General features: G+C 31.7%; 1 protein-coding gene across 2 annotated transcripts; it reads right to left on the reverse strand.

Annotated features, from left to right (window-relative positions):
• Positions 1-13268, reverse strand: LOC101506495 (uncharacterized). Of its 2 annotated transcripts, none has more exons than XM_012719398.3 (21): positions 12954-13268; positions 12763-12835; positions 11570-11692; positions 10737-10909; positions 9318-9467; positions 7796-7939; positions 6706-6766; positions 6239-6549; positions 5414-5545; positions 5196-5315; positions 4639-4725; positions 4379-4510; positions 4111-4228; positions 3893-4018; positions 3469-3603; positions 2854-2996; positions 2549-2683; positions 1898-2221; positions 1350-1475; positions 629-703; positions 1-521 (listed from the first exon to the last, which is right to left on the reverse strand). In XM_012719398.3, the coding sequence occupies exons 1-19, from the start codon at positions 13002-13004 to the stop codon at positions 1392-1394; spliced, it is 2622 nt and encodes an 873-aa protein (XP_012574852.1). In that variant the 5' UTR covers positions 13005-13268; the 3' UTR covers positions 1-521; positions 629-703; positions 1350-1391. The 2 variants fall into 2 exon arrangements, with proteins under 2 accessions (XP_012574852.1, XP_012574851.1); XM_012719397.3 differs by having other exon boundaries at positions 2543-2683.
• Positions 13269-17635: the final 4367 nt, after the last annotated feature.

The following is a 17635-nucleotide window of genomic DNA, read 5'->3' on the forward strand; positions in this document are numbered from 1 at the left end:
TTAACATTGAATCAAAGAAACCTTTCCATCTCATTGATATAAAAAAATGAACCTTGCCAACAGAGTTTCAAAGGGAAACGATAAACGTTCCAAATTGGTCACAAGTTGAGTTAAAAGTGCACATTGACACAATTAGTGTAAGAAATCATTAATCAAACCTTGAAGCAATAATCATGCCTTCCAAGGAAATCTATCACGAGCCAAGCAAAATAAACTATCCCTATCATTTAACTACCGGCAATAAATATAACACAAGGCAAGAATGGCATTAATCGCTTCGATTTGTTGCGTGGAAGACCACAAGAGTCCTGAATTACAGTACTTTCTATGCCTTGGTCGCAGATGCTCGTCACCAGAGTCTAACTGGTGGAACTATACATTGTTATCGACAATTGGAGCAAAATTTATGTTTCTCAGTGGTAAAAAAACCGCCTGCTAGCAGACCTCAAAATTGCTTGCAGAATCAACTTGGGAAAGAAGCCCAAGTTCCCCCAATATAAAACTGTTCAGAACCTGATACCCTGAGTTCATGGGATAAAAGACTACTCAGAAGCAATCTAAAAGATGATGAGGGCAATAAAACAAAGCCAGTTACGTTATAAGTGCATATAATGAACATGATAATTACATTAGTCTGCCGCGAAGCTTGATCCAAGTCTGCCTGTGAATTTGACAATAGGAGTCACTTTTGTGCCCAAAATGTCTGTAAAAATATCAAGGTCAAAACATATCAGAATTATACAAATGTTATTGTTCATTATCTTAAGCAAACTAATATATGCATGGATATATATTAAGCAAGCAAAGACAATTTATGTTCATTTTATTTGGTGACCATGGCTGTCATGAACAATATGATCCATTTGAAGGGTTGAACGCAAACTAATGAAGTAAAAGATTTATTAGCAAGACCATTCTGAACAAATATATCTATATTTGTAAATTAGAAAAGAAGACAGGATAATATAAACATCTGGTGTAAATTCAACATTGCAGGTTTGATCTTTAAGCTGTATGGCTCACTCTAATTGGTCAGAGTCAACTACTAGATACCCCTATAATGGGCTAGTGACATATGGGTTTGGCACCTCTAAAATTAGGAATGCACTTTAGGGGATAAAAAACAGAAATATAACCATTGACAAGAAAATTAACTATTGATATTTCAATAACTTAATGATTTGTTACACAAACATGTGTTTTATCACAATCTTAATAATTGATTTTCAAACAATGGTTATCCACCCTTTCACATTATAGAAGACAAATCCACAACAAGCAGGAAGATGAATAATATGTCAAAAAAATAGGCTAGCAACGTAATAGTATTCTAAGTTTGAAACACTCACATGTTCCCGTTTCTCACTGAAAATCACCCTTCTTGGCCAGTGTTATCTTGGTAACACATTCAGTCTCTCTAATGCACATTTTAAATTATGCTTTTCTTCAATTGTCAAACTAATCTGCTTTGAAGACTGCAAAAAAATCAAAGAAAATGAGCAAAGAATGACTATAACAAATTTTGGAAAACTAAATACGTTAACAAAACAACAATAAGACAAGTAAAAATTGACCATATTTCAACAAATTAAAAGAACTATATAAAGCATTAGTTGGTCAGGAAAATTGCAATTTTCCTTGATCACCCTTCATTCTAGCCAATTTCACTTGCTTGACGATCTCTGGCTGAAACTGACCTAGTACTAAGCGATCATCAAACTATGAAAGAAAAGGATGATAATATATACTGTATACTGAAGTGTACACAATCTCAAAAATAAACATCTTTTTGTCATCATATATTTTGTTCTATGTAGAGAGACACCCGCAAATAAGTAATATTTAAGAATATGAAGCTTCAATAACAATTGATAATTGCTCATCAAGGATAGATTACCTGTAATGAAAGAACTTTTTGAACGATGTTATCAATATCTTCCTTGAATTCAGACATAATATGTTGCAATTTTGCATCCTTGTGCATCAACACAAGTACAGAAGCAACAGCGTTTACCCTAGTCAAGCAGTTCCCCATATGTTGAGTGCCATTATCAGTTTTCAGCGACAAACTACTTTCAGTTATAGCTGATCCCATTGTCTTCAATACATAACCCATAAGTTTATGGCACCGGTCAAACAAGAAAAAACAAGGTAGAAGATAATAAATGGCACTTAATTGATTGGAAGCAATGTGTTGCTTCTCACCACCTTCTGGAATGCACTGTGGGACAGTGAAATATATGATCAATAGAAGTGCTAAATTTAATTCATGTCAACAACAGTTTAGACAATTTGCTTCAGGAAAAAATAAAGAAAACAAAGATAATTTACAAGATGCACTTACTATTTGAAAAACATAGTAGGGATCTAACAAAAAGTTTGAATAGCTAGATGTTCCAAAAATTACAAATAACCAGGGCACGATAAGAAAATGAAAAATGCATCTTGACTATTTATTAAAAACAGTGCCAAAAGAATCAAATGAGACATGTGAAATGCATATATTTTTGGTTGGTAAGAAGATTTGTGAAAGCAAAATAACCTGTACAGCATCCATTAGATATTCAGAAAGACAAGGGCCTAGAGTGATAATGCTTTGTTCAGAAAGTCTTGTGGGCTTGGAATCCACAGTAACAAGCACTCTTAGGAGAGAACAACTATTATCCAAAGAAGGCTTTGACATCTGTGGCACAAAAAACCAGAAAGAGAACTCAATCATGCTTCTAGACAGTCGTCGAATAAGCCAACAAATACCAAAGAAAAGTAACAATGGAGAATAAATGCAAAGTAAACAAAAAATAACCCAAATGCAAAAGAAAGCTTAAAAGAGAGCACACAGTTGAGTAAGCTTACGATCTGATCAATTATCATTTTCTCTATAATTTGTAAAACAAGAGAATTGTCACCCATCTGTTCCATATATGAGCAAATAACAGTTGTCATTGACTTCAAAATTTTGCAGAGTGCGTCACCCTTCAAACCAGCAGAGCCAACCTCTGCAAATTTAAAAAGAAAAACTTTTCTGATGCCATGAGACTACAAAAGATAAATTAAAAAGAATGACAAGTATGGCTGATTCAATCAGCTGTGTCTTTGTCAGGGGTTAAATAAACCCTACCTAGCACATTATACAATACATATATATCAATCATTAAATATTTTACCCATTTCAGTACTTTTTCTAGCTGAAGATCATGTCAAGAATGCTATATAATCTTGTTACCAAGTAGTTAAGGAGAAGAAAGGTGTAGGATTGACGGTGGGAAGCATTGCTGAAGATGAAACTTAGCAAAGCAAACATGGGGTTTATCGTCTAGAATTGCTAATTTTAACCCTTTCCGGTTCTTTCAGATCATTCATATTCAGTATAATGGATAGGAGTACTAATTTCAACAAGCGAAATAAGATACTGATGTTATCAAAGTTACACGTTCAAACTAATTTTCTAAAAAATAATCTGTAACCTACCAGGAGAAACATTGAAACGCAAGACCAAGGTGATGAAAACACTCAAGTAATCTGCAATTTTTATATGTCCATCTTTATAGGCTGAATGGAGAATCTCTATGATCCGAAATAACACATCGGGATCTAGATCAGGACCTGCAATAAGAACAGCAAAATTTATATGCATAAAGCTTTAACCCAGAAACATTGACAGCATTTTAGTATCGTTAGCATCCAAATCCTGCTTAAATGGAAGTATCTATGTTGCATATAAAAAGCCTTTGTACTGGAGGTGATGGAGAAGAATTATCCAAAAGTTTCCTCCACAGTTTACATCAATTATGCAAATGGTGACAGGTTAAATATCTAGTGAAAAGATAGGGTTTAAATAAAAATAATAGGAAATCAAGTTGGCAAAAATTATAAACAAGCATGAAAAACTTACTTAGGCAACAACCAGCTATTGACTTTAATAAAGGTAAATCCAAATGAGAGAAATAGTAAAGGCAACATAAAGAGAACTCTTGAGACTCTCTAGGAAGTCTGAGAAAAGGACCATAGCATATTTGTTCTGCAAGATGAAAAGCAAAGCTTAGAGGCTAAATACTATCTCTCTGGGTGGAATACTATCCATACTGAAGTTAACAGCATATCCTTGCTTACCTCCTTGACACGTAGAATAAAAATCTTGCAACGAGTATTGCACGCTGTCATACATGCAAACAAGTGCTGAATTACACAAAGCACGTTGTCCAATACAAAGTTGAAGCTTTACTAAAACCTAAATGAACATTGAACATTTTAAGGACGAGGATATATGAAATTGGAGATTTAATATCATAATTGGTGAAGCACATTAGTCTCCACAAATTCTGTTGGATTCAGGAATCATGCATAAAGAACTGCTATTGAAATCACAAATGATGATTACCAAGGAGCAGGCTGGGTGTTTATCTCCAAGCTGGATAAGCAGCTGAGGGAGCTCTCCGATCCATGCACATAAAACTTCTTGAAGTTCTACATTTCCTGGATTATCTGTCCCCATGGAAAGCATGCTTTGGATCTAGATTTGAATCAAAATGACAAAATCTTATAAATTTCCAAAAGAGATAGGAAGAGGGGTATCAATGGATTCCAAAAGTATTAAAAAAATCAAGGACATTCATGGGATAGAGATAAAGCTAAACTTACAGGAGTTAGCATATCTTCCATTGCAGAAAGACAGGCCGATTTCAATAAGGAACCTGGCTTGCTTTCCCTGAATGTGTGGGTAAATGCCTGCAAGGGTGGCAAAATACATGTAAGAATAGCAACCTTTGAAACTTTTATTATAAAAAATAAAACATAAACATGGAACAAGAATCTAAATGCAAAACTAAGGGCCTATTAGGTTTAAGAAAACATGTTTTGCTTTAACATTTAATTACAATAATATCATTATGCTTTCAATTTATTTCTTGTTCTAAAATCTAAAGTAGTGTATAGGAAATAGAGACTATGAAAAGTACAAACAAAGTGAAAATAAAATGGCATTTTCTTAATTAGAAGTGTAAACCAGGGAGTGAAAGGTGAAACAACAAATCTTGTTTGACTCATTTCCTTCACTTCGCCTAGGAATTAGAAATATTTTTGTAAATTATAAATGAATAAAGAAATCAAATTTGACCTATATTCGGAAATCAGAATATCTAATCAATAGCTTCCAACAAAAAATAATTATAATTCAGAATTTAAGTGGTAAATCAAACCCAAAGAAGACGAGACATCCAATAGCTTGCTCCACGTGAAAGAAATTTCGGAATAAAAGGAAGGAGCTGAACTAGATGCTTTTCCCAGACAGCTTTACCGGACTGTGCAGCCGTGCGGAACTACATATTAACACTCCCAGTCAAACTCAGATATAGAATGACAATTATTTTCAACTTTATAAAACTTCAAAAGGATTATGTTGGTGTATGTATCAAACCTTCCCAAGCAGTACACTTTCAAGAAATTCTAGAAATTTCTCCAAAACAAATTGAGGAAGACAGATCCATTCATTTAATTCGAAAAATATTTTTGCTATGACAATGTTCAAGTCAAGTAACCTATCATAATCCTGCAAACCAAAGGAAAAAAGAGTTAGTATATTTGAGATAGTCCTGCTAGGCTGCTATGCTACAAAGCAAGGGGATCACTATAAACAACAGATAATTTTAACCCACTACGGAAAAGTTTATAGGGGAAAACTATATCTTGGTTATATTTGGCTGTAACATACCCAATTCGAGTTGTGATGTCTAAATAAAATAGACAAACCAAGATGAACTCAAACAAGAGTGCATCATGTAGACTCCAAATTACTCGTCAAAATAGAAGGCTAGAAGGTATAACTTAGACATAAATACATTTCACCAAAGCATACCAATTGAAAATTAGACAAACCATACCAAAATTTATATTTCTTCAATCTTTCAGTACTAACTATATAAGATATGCTCCAAAACAGGGGAAACAATAAGATCTACACTCACACCTAGTTAAGGAAAGGATATACTAGATTACTAGTTATTTCTTTGGTAGGCGTGCAAAGAAATAGAGAGCTATTCCTTCTCATTTGTGCTATATTTTCATGAAAAGTGTATTTTTAGGAATAAAAAACAACTTAATAGCTAACTTAGCAATCTATTATATAAGAGGGAGGAAAGTAACCAATCTGAATAGCACTGTTTTCTCTTTACATTTCAAATTTTACAATTATTTTTCTCCTAACTAGTCCAAACTAAAAGGTAAAAGAAACAAATGTGTGTACCTTTTCTGAAAGACCATGCCCTGGATCAATGGGAAAAAGAGGAAATAATTTCTTCAAGAATGCAGAAGAGAAAGAAGCATCCCATTCAGCTACACTGGCTCCACCTTGAGAGCTTGAGCATTCCAACTTCTTATCAGTCCCATAAACAAAGGATCTGACTATAAGATCTATGCTATTAAGAATGGATGCCATACAACCAAAAGACTTCCCTTCAAGATTTGCCGTAGCATTTATCGATGGAATAAACTCCTGGAAACTACTTATTAATATTGGCACTAGATCCTTCAATTTCATTATGATATGTGAAAAACCTAAACAAAATAAAGCATAGAACAGCACAGTCAAACAATTATCAAGAAAATAAAAGCTTAACAAATCTTTTTAGATACTTGAAAATTAGCAAACTCATACAACATGCAATAAGTTGTTTCATTCAAAATCTAAATTTTATTTTTGAGATAACATACCATTGGAGCTCATAGAGGTATCATCTTCAAAAGCATGCAATAACCTTTGTCCAATATCATCCTATTAAAATCAAATAAAGTATTAGAAATAAATTGGAGAAGGCAATAACAACATAAAAACAAAGTCTCCATAAATCCAAGGTAGTTAAACTCGCATTTCATCTTGTGAAATCGTACGAGTCAACGTTTCAAGGTGGGGAAAACTGGTTGGCTCATATTGTGACACGGTTTTGCAGCAACTCGTTTAGAAACACGAGTTTGCAATTGAGTCAACGCATGGACTTGGTACACTCGCATGAAATCGCGAGTTCCCTACTGTCTACAATTTCCATATTTAAAAAAAAAATGACCCGAATTCTCGGCCCAACTTGGAAGAAATGTTGGTACTATTATTGTACGCATCTCCGTCGTTTAGATGAGTTTGAATAACAGGGGTTAGTGAAAGAGGAACCGTCACCAGTTGATATTCGTGAACTATTTTTTGGTTTTTAATTATGTGCTTTCATCATTTGTATAATTTGATCATAGTATTTTGCTAATTTTTTATAATGATATTAAATTTTGAACTTTGGTTGTATTAATAGTACAATATATGGTTGTATAAAAAAATAGTATAATATATGGATATAATAATATATACAGGAGTTTTTAATATTATTTTTAAAATGAGATCAACTCTTACGAGTTTACAATTCGAGTTCACCTAGGCAAAACGAGTTTACTTAGAATCTCGAATTTAGAGAACCTTGCATAAATCACAGTGAGGAAACAAAGTAGATGGATTGAGTCTTGAGATGTCAAGGTCTGAAATAACATGCTAATCATATTTACTGACCTAGTTTTATGCATTATGATGGTTTGTTCAGGATTATTGGTTACTATATTTCCTGAGTTCGAGGTGCATATAATTCCAACCAGTCTAAACATAAATTTGAATGAGAAAATAAAATAACAAGGCTAAAATGCCGAAAAAGGTTTATATCCTGCCTATAAAGCTTGAAAAGAATTAAAAATGCATATGCAATGGTATTGTTGATCTAGGTCACAAAGACTAACTACTAGTACTCACAATGAATCGAAACCAAGATACCTTATTTTGCAAATCAGCTTCTAGTTTATTCCAAGGCAAGAGTGACAAACAATGAACCAATCCAACAATGGTATCCTTTAGTTTTTCTTTGTCCTGTAAATAGTACTGGTTCTCCCTAAGAATTTCCACATAATTCTGAAAAATCTGTTAAACACGCAACCAACATTACAGAGAATTCTCAGCTTCAAATACAGATATACAACTAATACAATCTTAGGACCAGTATAACTCAAATTCTAGATGGGTTCATGGAATAAAATATGAAAAACTTATAAAAAAAATTGGCTAAGAAAATAGATAAAAAGATAGTCGATATTGTGCATTTCACCAACACAACTAAGAAACAAATTGTGACAATAATTTTTGAAGTAAATTATACAAACCTTCTATAGAAAATGATGAAATCAGATTATAATGCAGATTCATTTTGTTAACTGATTAAACCAAGCCCACTCAAAACAGGGGATTAATCCCTTTCTTACAACATGGAAAAGTATGATCCAACAAAAGCAAATAACTCATGAACTATGGAATGGAGATGAATCTTCTTCCGAATTGTAGAAAATTAAATGATACTCTCAAGAGTGAGAGCACCTCCTGAGATTGGAACTATCCAAATACTCAGCCCCACTAATTCCACTTCACACTCATTATACATCTCTCATTCGGTTACCCTACTCTAAATACAAATCTCTGTCTGTCCTTCCATGATTACCACGCCCCCCTCTCTTCTCTTTACTGGCTTGTTATGGCCCTTCTAATTGCTTTCGCTCCTTCCAATTCTCATCACACACTTCCACTCCCCTTCTTTACTTGGCTACCTTAACCTGTGGTACCTCCAAGGCTCCAACTGCAGGACTAATAAGCCCAGCAACATATCATTAACAATATATTTTGATGTAAATTGGGTATTTTCTGCCCGAAACTGCAAATACTAATCTCTCGAGCCGTGTAGGACTACAATAGACGGCAAAGCTCTCCCTCAAGAGTTTTACTAACATTGATGCATTCCGAGGGATGGTAATGCAAAATATGAATAACAAAAAGAAAATGGAAACAAGAATATTAAAAAATGACATGTAAACTGCCTATAAGGCTGTAAGTTTAAATTATGCTAAATCTGGGAGCACTGCACACAGTTCTACCAAATATATTGAGACATTGACGTATTTTTCTATTCATATTTTTAAGCAACATTTTAGCAATTAAAATATTTTAAAATATTGAGAGCCTTTCCAGTGAAGGGCTTGATAACCAAAGCTTTGTTGTCATGTCAGTAATAAATATACTAATACAGCTTCGTCAAGAGACACATGAAGACAATTCAATTACAAAAACATCACCAAATTGAAAGGAGCTCACAACTTCAGCCATTGAATGAGTAAATCACTTTCAACCTTCTCCACATCACCATAGACGAAAGAATTACAAACTTCACATAAAGTATATGTCAATGGATTTTCATGAAGCCTAACTAACATATTATTAAGAAAACATTTAAAATATGGACAGACAATACTACCTTTTCAGCATAAGAAGAAAATGAAGAAGGATAAAACTCAAGAACAAGGTCTAAAAAATCAAATGCCATGATCCGGATGCCAACTGCCAAATGCGTCATTGCATTAAATATGTAAGCCATCATTAAAGAAGTGATCAGCTCTTGATTATCCTACAAAATATAGGGAGAACCAACTTACAAAATAAGATTAATGAAATTTATGAAAGAGTAATCATTACTGTTGTAATAATATGATCATATAACAATCAAATGATATCTCAAAGGAGTACAAACTACAACCGTAGAACTGAATCTAAAAGAACAAAAATCAAAAGAAAAAAGCACTAATTATATTATTGAATAGAGAAAGAAAAAAAGAAAACATAAGCCTTCCAACACAATCTTGTCAGCAAAATAATATAACAAGGCTCCTTTAAAGTGAGCAAATTGGGTTTGTTCATCCTTAAGTTTTAGTAGGTTGAGACTAAGATTTAAGTAACATCAAAGGGTTGATAAACCTGTACTAGCTCATGTAATATACGCAGTGATTTGTATGTGTACAGTGTACCATTAACCAGTCTCGTCACTTGATAGAATATTCTAATATCACTTTTTCTTTGATGATCTCTATTAGCATTCTTGTCCCACGATAAAATTCAACATCCTTCTTAATAGAGAGACGTCATGATGAACCACACACCCCACAGGGAAGTTATAGATTCTGTTTATGAGCCCCATCACAATTATGGAAAGAAAAAAAGTGTCCCAATAAGCAAGTTATTAGTTGAGGAGCAAAATATTTTCAAAGTTGGAAGCTGAGAGCGTTGCCAGAAAAAAAATATATATATTCATATTGAATTAAGATTAATTTTGGAAATCATAGCAATTATTCCTGATTAAAAAATGTATATATTGGACTTTCTTTCAAAGGGATGAAAATTTCCCCACAAATATTATTACAAATCTAACAACTCACAATGGCTCAACATTTATTTTTGGGTTGATGACTGGTTTTAGGAGTAGGATGAATAATATAAGATGCTTTGGTATTGTGCTCTTTATGTTGAAGCGGGTAATTTGGTTAATTTGGCAGGACGTAATTCAAGAACCATAAGCCATACATTTGTTCTACTCCATCTTTTTTGGGCCTTCAGGGGTTTTTGCTTATAAACTTCTTGAGGTTGGTTAGGTCTAATAAGTGAGAGTGCATCACTGCTTTTGAGGCGATGTAATGTTTCATTTTCATTTATGTCACCCCCCATGCAACTTTAGTACGACTCTTGATCCTTGAGTTTGGTATTATTATCTTGTTTGTACAAAAAAAAAATTATCAAAAGTGGGGAAAGAAAAAGAGCTAGAATATTTTATTCTTCAAAATGGTGATGGAGCATCCTTTTAATGTGTAAGATAAGTAATTTAAGTAAGAAAAACATAAAGTACCTCTTTACAGCTAGGCAAAATCACCACTTCAAAAAGATCATATAATAATTTCCGAACCAATTTATCATCATCACCAACGCGCTCGCGAAGTTTTTCTATAGCAGCATACTTCTGTGACTTTTTCAGTTCTTCTGGATTTTTGCTGAAGAAATCCTTAATGCCAATCAATGCATCTATAATTGGGGAGTGGGAGAAATTTTATTAATGATATGTGAATGAAAATTTGAATGCTTCACTAGCTCAAATAAAGCAACAACTTCAATCCATTAATTACATGTCAAAAAGAATATGAGTATATTACAAACCAACCCTTAAAGTTATCACAGAGTGCCATTAAAGAACTTTCATGGGATCAAAACAATATGATTAACGGTCAACTTCATTTTCTTTTCAGTAGATTTAAAAATAATGATTGATAATAACAATTTTAATGGTCCAAATTTATTTGGTTTGAGGCTTAAAATCGAATCAAACTGATCTCCATCATTCCTTAATTTTTGGAAACTAAACCAAAGCCTTATTTCGATCCATAATACATTGTTCTATTCATTATAACAACATAATATGCATCCTATCATCTATGCAGCGCACTCATCAGTCACATGAGCATAACCATAAATCGCCTTCTAACTTTTAAGTTTTTTAAACAGCTAAAGAAATGAATTTCAATTAAGCTCAAAACTTTTGTTCAACTCAGTTTGCCAAAATTAATTATTTTGAAGATTTTATTGGTTTCAAACATACAGAATTCCTTTTAAAGAAATTCAAGGATGCTGAGATCCGCAATTAAAGGCTGTTAAATAATGGCAACATATCCAGCAAAATGAATATACCTCTTCGAACTTTTACATTGTGATGAGATGTTTGTTGAAGAAGCTCTTTTAAAGTCAAACCTTTCTTGTTTACGGCTAAACCTGCCTTCTCTGCTGCTACGCTCTGCTCCGGCAGAACAATTGCTGTACGAGACACGTCAGTAAAATGATTTCACTTATATTAGTTAATTTATAAACAAAGCATTTATAAAAACTCCATTCATAAAGTATATAGAGTGTATAATATATGCTTGCTCTTGCTGTGTATGTGACAGAGAGATTTTGTACAATGAGTATTAACTGTGCAAGCTTATGAACATTTTAAAATTGCAAAATGCAGATGAAATATAAATGCGGCCTAAAGTGGAAACTAAGGCATTTAACAAAAGAAAAAAGTTCAGGTAGTATTTTTCATCAATGAAACAAGTTATCAAGTATATACACTTTGTCACAAACTTCAATGTGACTTTTGCACCTTGCCTCAATAACAAATAAAACGCTATTAAGTCACCAATGTTGTCTCTGAAATTGTAAGGGTCAATCATATTGATCCCTAAAATTTGTGAATAGAAAGAAAAAAAAAAGTCTCTGAAATTGTAGGGTGTCAATAAATTTGGTCCTTGTGTTATGTTAGTATTATGTTAAGAGATATAACGTGGACATTAAATGCATATGTGGCAAGTCCACGTGTAATCCAACTCTCATTGTCGCATCCAAGGGACTAAGATGACTTAAATGGTTCATAATTTTCAAGTATTGTTATTTAACGTTCTTCTTCCAAAGGTTAACTTCTTGAATCTAATGGACATGTACCCGCAATGTAAACAGTTTTACATTATCATTCAATAAGAAGATTTCATATTGCCATGTAAACTAAGCCTCTATTGTAACCGGTTTTTAAAAATAATTATCAAATACTCCACTCTTATCGGATGTCAGTTTACACTGACAGTGCATATCCCCTTTGCTCTAATTTTTTTCCCGATAAATTTGTCTTCCTCTTCAAAGCTTCGGGGGTTTAAATAGAAGGACTAAATTGATTGACCACATACAATTTCATGAACAGTTATATCTATTCGCAATTGTCAATGACCAAAATTACTGACTCTTACAATTTCATAAACTGAATTAGTGATTTACTCAAAAATCTAAATTAATTTGTCAATAACAAAACCTAGACAAATTTTGGAACGGAAAGGATATAAACTGGGTACCTTTAGATTTAACTTCCGTATTTGTTGTATTCTTAGGTGGCGGTAGTTTCCTCCCAATCTTATGCTTAATTTTCTGAAAAATTTGAGCAAGAAAAACGACAATGAGCCTTCAAAAGCTTTGTAAAACTCGTGAACAAGGTTAAGCATGAATACAAGTTAATAAGAAAATTGTGCAAGGGCACGGAGATAACCTTAAAGTCGATGCTGCCGTGTTTCTTCGATTTGGTTTTGGGACGAGTCATCTTGCGTTAATAAGAAGACTTAAAAGCAGAAGCAGAAGTAAAAGCTTTGTTTAGCTTTCAGCGGCGTTCAGTTTAATTCATAGTTTCAGCAATCGATTTTGTGTGAGATAAGCCAAAAATAGTTTCAGTAATAGATTTTGTGTGAGCCAGGAGTTGAAATCGATTTAAATGGCATGAAGTTGGCGGTAACGAATCTGAGAGAAAGAGGGAGTCTTCAAGAAAGTGGCCGGTTTTACGTAGCAGCGCGTGTATTCCATTCTTTCAAGAGGAAGTCTTTAACATTTTATTTTATTTTTTTTAATGTAATTGGACGTATATTCTCTCAAATTATTACAAATTTAAAATTATCCTTTTAATTTTTACTCAATACATCATAAAAAGAAATTATTTTAAAGTCTGATCCCATCAACCAAATCTAAAAATAATTCGATAAACAAAATTTTTTTCCTAAAAATTTAGTACACAATTTATAACTATCGAAAATTTTATTTTTAAAATTTTCGGTTATACAATTTGTTTAACAAATTTTAGGTATATTATTTATACTACTGAAAAATTGTACCTTGAAATTTCATGTAATTAATTTTATAATACTGGAAATTTTAAATATTTAAAATTTCCGATAGTTACTTTTACACAACCATAAATTTCAAAAATTCGGTATGTATTCTTTTTATTTTTTAACTTTTTTTTTTGAAATAAGGATGGAAAAAACACCACCATTATGTATAGATTTGACCGAAGCATTCACAACTGATCAAATTTTTGAGTCACGAGAAGTTGTAATATCATTGGCAAGAGATATTAACAGACAAAATCGAGTAGCTGTTGTTATTACTTGCTCTAGTCCTCACTGAAAAAAAATAGAATGAAAAAAATATAAAAAAACAAAATTTATAAAAAAAATTAAAAAATAAAAAATAAATACTTTTCCAAAAAATTCAATGAGAAATGAAATTTTCAAAGAATTTCATGGAAATTTGAAATTTTCGGTAGTTATGAGCCAATACCAGAAATTTCAAGTTTCACTCGGAAATTTGAAATTTCCGGTATTGAAAATAAACTATCGGAAATTTCAAATTTTCGGATGAAATTTCCGATATTGAAAATGACTATCCGAAATTTAGTTTCTTCTAAAGTTTCCGGTGAAGAAATACAATTTGTGGAGCTATAATGACACTTTTTAATTTTTATAGTTTACTTAAGACTATTTTAGACATTTTAAACTTAAATTTTTTAAATGAGGGGTATAGGATTAATTGAGGAGATACGAATGTTGTAGCTAAAATATCACTAGAAGGGGGGTTGAATAGGAATTTTGTTGTTTAAAAAGGTTTTTTACCTGTTTTGAAAAGTTATCCTCTCTGAGAGGATGCGAACCCGAGGATGGTAATTTAAATCTTTGAATTTGAGCTGATTAAAAGAAATAGAAAATATAGAGAATGACACACACAACTTTTATACTGGTTCACCCAATGAAGGCTACGTCAAGTCCTAACACACTTGTGAGTATGATTGTTTCTCTTTTCTTACGTGGAAATTATAAAGTGATATGAGTATGATTGTTTCTCTTTTCTTAAACACTTTCTAAAAAAGATATTTCAAAGATCTAGTGAAGGATTATAGAAAGTATAAAGAGATGACGTAAATTGCTCTTGATAGCTTTAAGATACTTGATCTTTTTATGCAATGTTGTTGTGTCTTTGATAATGGAGAGCATACTGCCTTTTATAGAGACTTTGAGATGACATTTCCAAGTGGCTAGGGCTTTATGATCGTTAAAGACTTTAATCAAAAAGTCCAAGGTCTTTCCTCATATTTATGAAATTGTCATCCAGCTGTCTTTGGACTGATGCAGTCCATCTTCGTGCATGAGTTCAAACCTCATAGGTACTTGGTCATGAGCTGTACTTTTCTCTTTTCATTCTTCAAGACATGTAAGGCTATATCTTTGACATTGTGGGCTACAGCCTTTCTGTAAGTTGAAGTGTTAGGCCGTTTTCAACTTTTGAGAATGATGTTGACTATAAATCCATCCTTTTACATCGTACGGACCATCCTCGTACCTTATACAACTCATCCTCGTACCAGTTAAATATGGCCTCTGACCTATTTGATTAAAATGCTTTATTTGTTCATTATTGGATATTGTTTTAACTTCTCATCATGACTAAAAATCATGGTTACAGTGAGGATGAGTATTATGCATCTTTGAAGGTCATCCTCTCAAGGGTTCATCCTATCCTCCAGTTTTGAAAACTTGATGGATTGAGTCAGATTTTTCTCCTTATTGATGATTAATCTGTTTTCTTATAAGAATTCACTCAAAAGCACATATTAGTAATTAAACACAATCATAATCTTTTAAGTAATTTCATTATCATTAAAATCATTTAAGAGAGATTTTGTCTCAACAACAAAATCCAAATTTCTTGATGAAAAGGTGCGGTAGTAAATCAGACAGTAAGACCCAACCCAAAACATGGGTATAATTAAAGAAAATTCAATTTAGTAATAATAATAATCTAATTTAATATGGATAAATAGAAAATAAGAGTGTAAATAATTATTTGGTGCAAATTTTATTTTCTATTATTTTTAAAAGTCTTAATAAAACAACTAATTTATTTTATTCATTCGCATAATAAATTGTTTTCTAAAATATTTATTTTAACATAATATTATTTGTTCTTAACATAAATAAATAAATATAATTTTAACCATTAAATCTAATTTTTATAAAATCACCACATCATAGCAAACACACATATAAAGAGAATTAATCATAATATCTATCAACATATATCTTAAAACACTTTAAATATCAAATTAATTCAGTAAAATAGTATTTTAATTAATTAAATAGTCTGTTATAAAATTTGGAATGTTATAATTATTTCCTCTATAAAGAAATTTCGGCTTCGAAATTTGTGGTAAGCAATAGTAAGCGAACTAATATTTAACTAGGTTGGGTCGAGCTAGGCTTTGTTAGGCTCGAGCCTAGCCTGTCATAGGCTTACTTTTTAGGCCTGAGTCTGGCATTGAAAGAAGTCTAGTATGACATGTTAGTCTACTTAAAAGTCTATTTTATTTTAACATTTTTGAATAAATAATCAAACATATCTTTAAATAGATTAACAAGTTAATATGTCGATAAAATCAAGTTCTATTTTGATGTTTAATATCATATTTTGAAGAATATGACTTTATATACATTATATTTAAATTATATTTTATAATAATACATTTAATATGTCAAAAATTAAATGAGGTTAATATGCGTAAATTACTAAAAGTTGAATATATAACAAAAAAATTAAAATTTAATATCATAATTATAGTCGTAAAAAAATATTATTTATATTTATTTAAATATGCCTAAAAGTTTATTATGTTATCTATAGTCCGGTATTTTTAACTAAATAGGCTTTTTTAGAAGTCTTGATCTTATGTGTTTAAGAAAAAAGTCTGATCTAGGCCTGACGTAGGTTAGGCTGTAGGTCCCTGGGTATGTCGGTCTGATCTATTCATATCCCTACTAACCACCACAACTTTAACGTTCTACCAATCTTGAACGTTCAAGAATTACTATTGCTAATAATATGAATGTTGTAATATTTTGAAATTACGAAGAACGTTCTAAATTGATTTCATTGGCAAGACCAAAGCTTCAATCATTCAAATACAACCTTCAACAATTTTAAGTGGTTTAAGATTAAGAATCACACCTTAAAATCGTTTTTTCTTCAAAGTTAGCACTTCTAAATAACTTTTTTTTTAGTTTAAATATATATTTGATCCCTTAAATATATCACTTTTTGATTTTAGTGTCTGTAAGTATTTTTGTTTGGATTTAGTCCCTATAAAATCAAAGACGACCGACTTTGGTCCCTAACGTCAAATTAATATTAAAAAAAAAGAGTTTTCCAAAAACTCCCAAAATCCTTCTTATAATTTTTATTCATATTTTCTTTTTAAAATAACACTAAGTCTTTGATTTTACGAGGATTAAATCTATAAAAAAAACTTAAAGGGACTAAAATCAGTGTATTTGCAGGGATCAAAGACATATTTAAATTATTTTTTATCACCAAAAAAATATTTTGAACTGTTTTAACATAAAAATCAATGTTTAATTTTTAATAGAATAGTTATGTGCTCTATATACAAAAAAAAAAAAAAACATAATTTTAACATTATCTATACTTCTTCACAATTTGTTACCATTCTAACTTTGAAGTATTGGTTAGGAGGCTTGATATCATGCCACCACGCAAGTGGACGGATAATTCAAATTTGTCATGTCCTCATAAATCTCATCAACTCAACCCGAGATACATATACATGACAACCTAAGAAAGATGCATTATGTTTTAACAGAGGAATATAAAACCTTTGAAAATAATTTTGAAACTATAAAAAGGGAGAATCAGACTCAGAAGAATAATATTTCAAAATCATCAGAGGCAACTGATGTAACTATGTTCTTTGTGAGACAAGTCAAATTTGAAATATAAATCATATGTTCTTTGTGAGGCATGTCAGAAAGAGAAACAAATTAAAACATCATTTGCTTCAAATAATGTTGTTTCTACTTTTAGACCACTTGAATTTTTGCACATTGATTTATT

The sequence above is a fragment of the Cicer arietinum genome, chromosome 4, assembly GCF_000331145.2.
Source record: "Cicer arietinum cultivar CDC Frontier isolate Library 1 chromosome 4, Cicar.CDCFrontier_v2.0, whole genome shotgun sequence".
Classification (NCBI taxonomy): Eukaryota; Viridiplantae; Streptophyta; class Magnoliopsida; order Fabales; family Fabaceae; genus Cicer; species Cicer arietinum.

What these genes read in the sequence shown, in the direction of transcription:
- LOC101506495 (XM_012719397.3), bottom strand. Translation starts at nt 13,004, where the DNA reads ATGACTCGTCCCAAAACCAAATCGAAGAAACACGGCAGCATCGACTTT. An exon ending in TTTTGCCTAGCTGTAAAGAG is followed by an intron (nt 9,468 to 10,736) that starts GTACTTTATGTT and finishes TATATTTTGTAG; the next exon opens with GATAATCAAGAGCTGATCAC. An exon ending in TACCTCTATGAGCTCCAATG is followed by an intron (nt 6,550 to 6,705) that starts GTATGTTATCTC and finishes TATTTTGTTTAG; the next exon opens with GTTTTTCACATATCATAATG.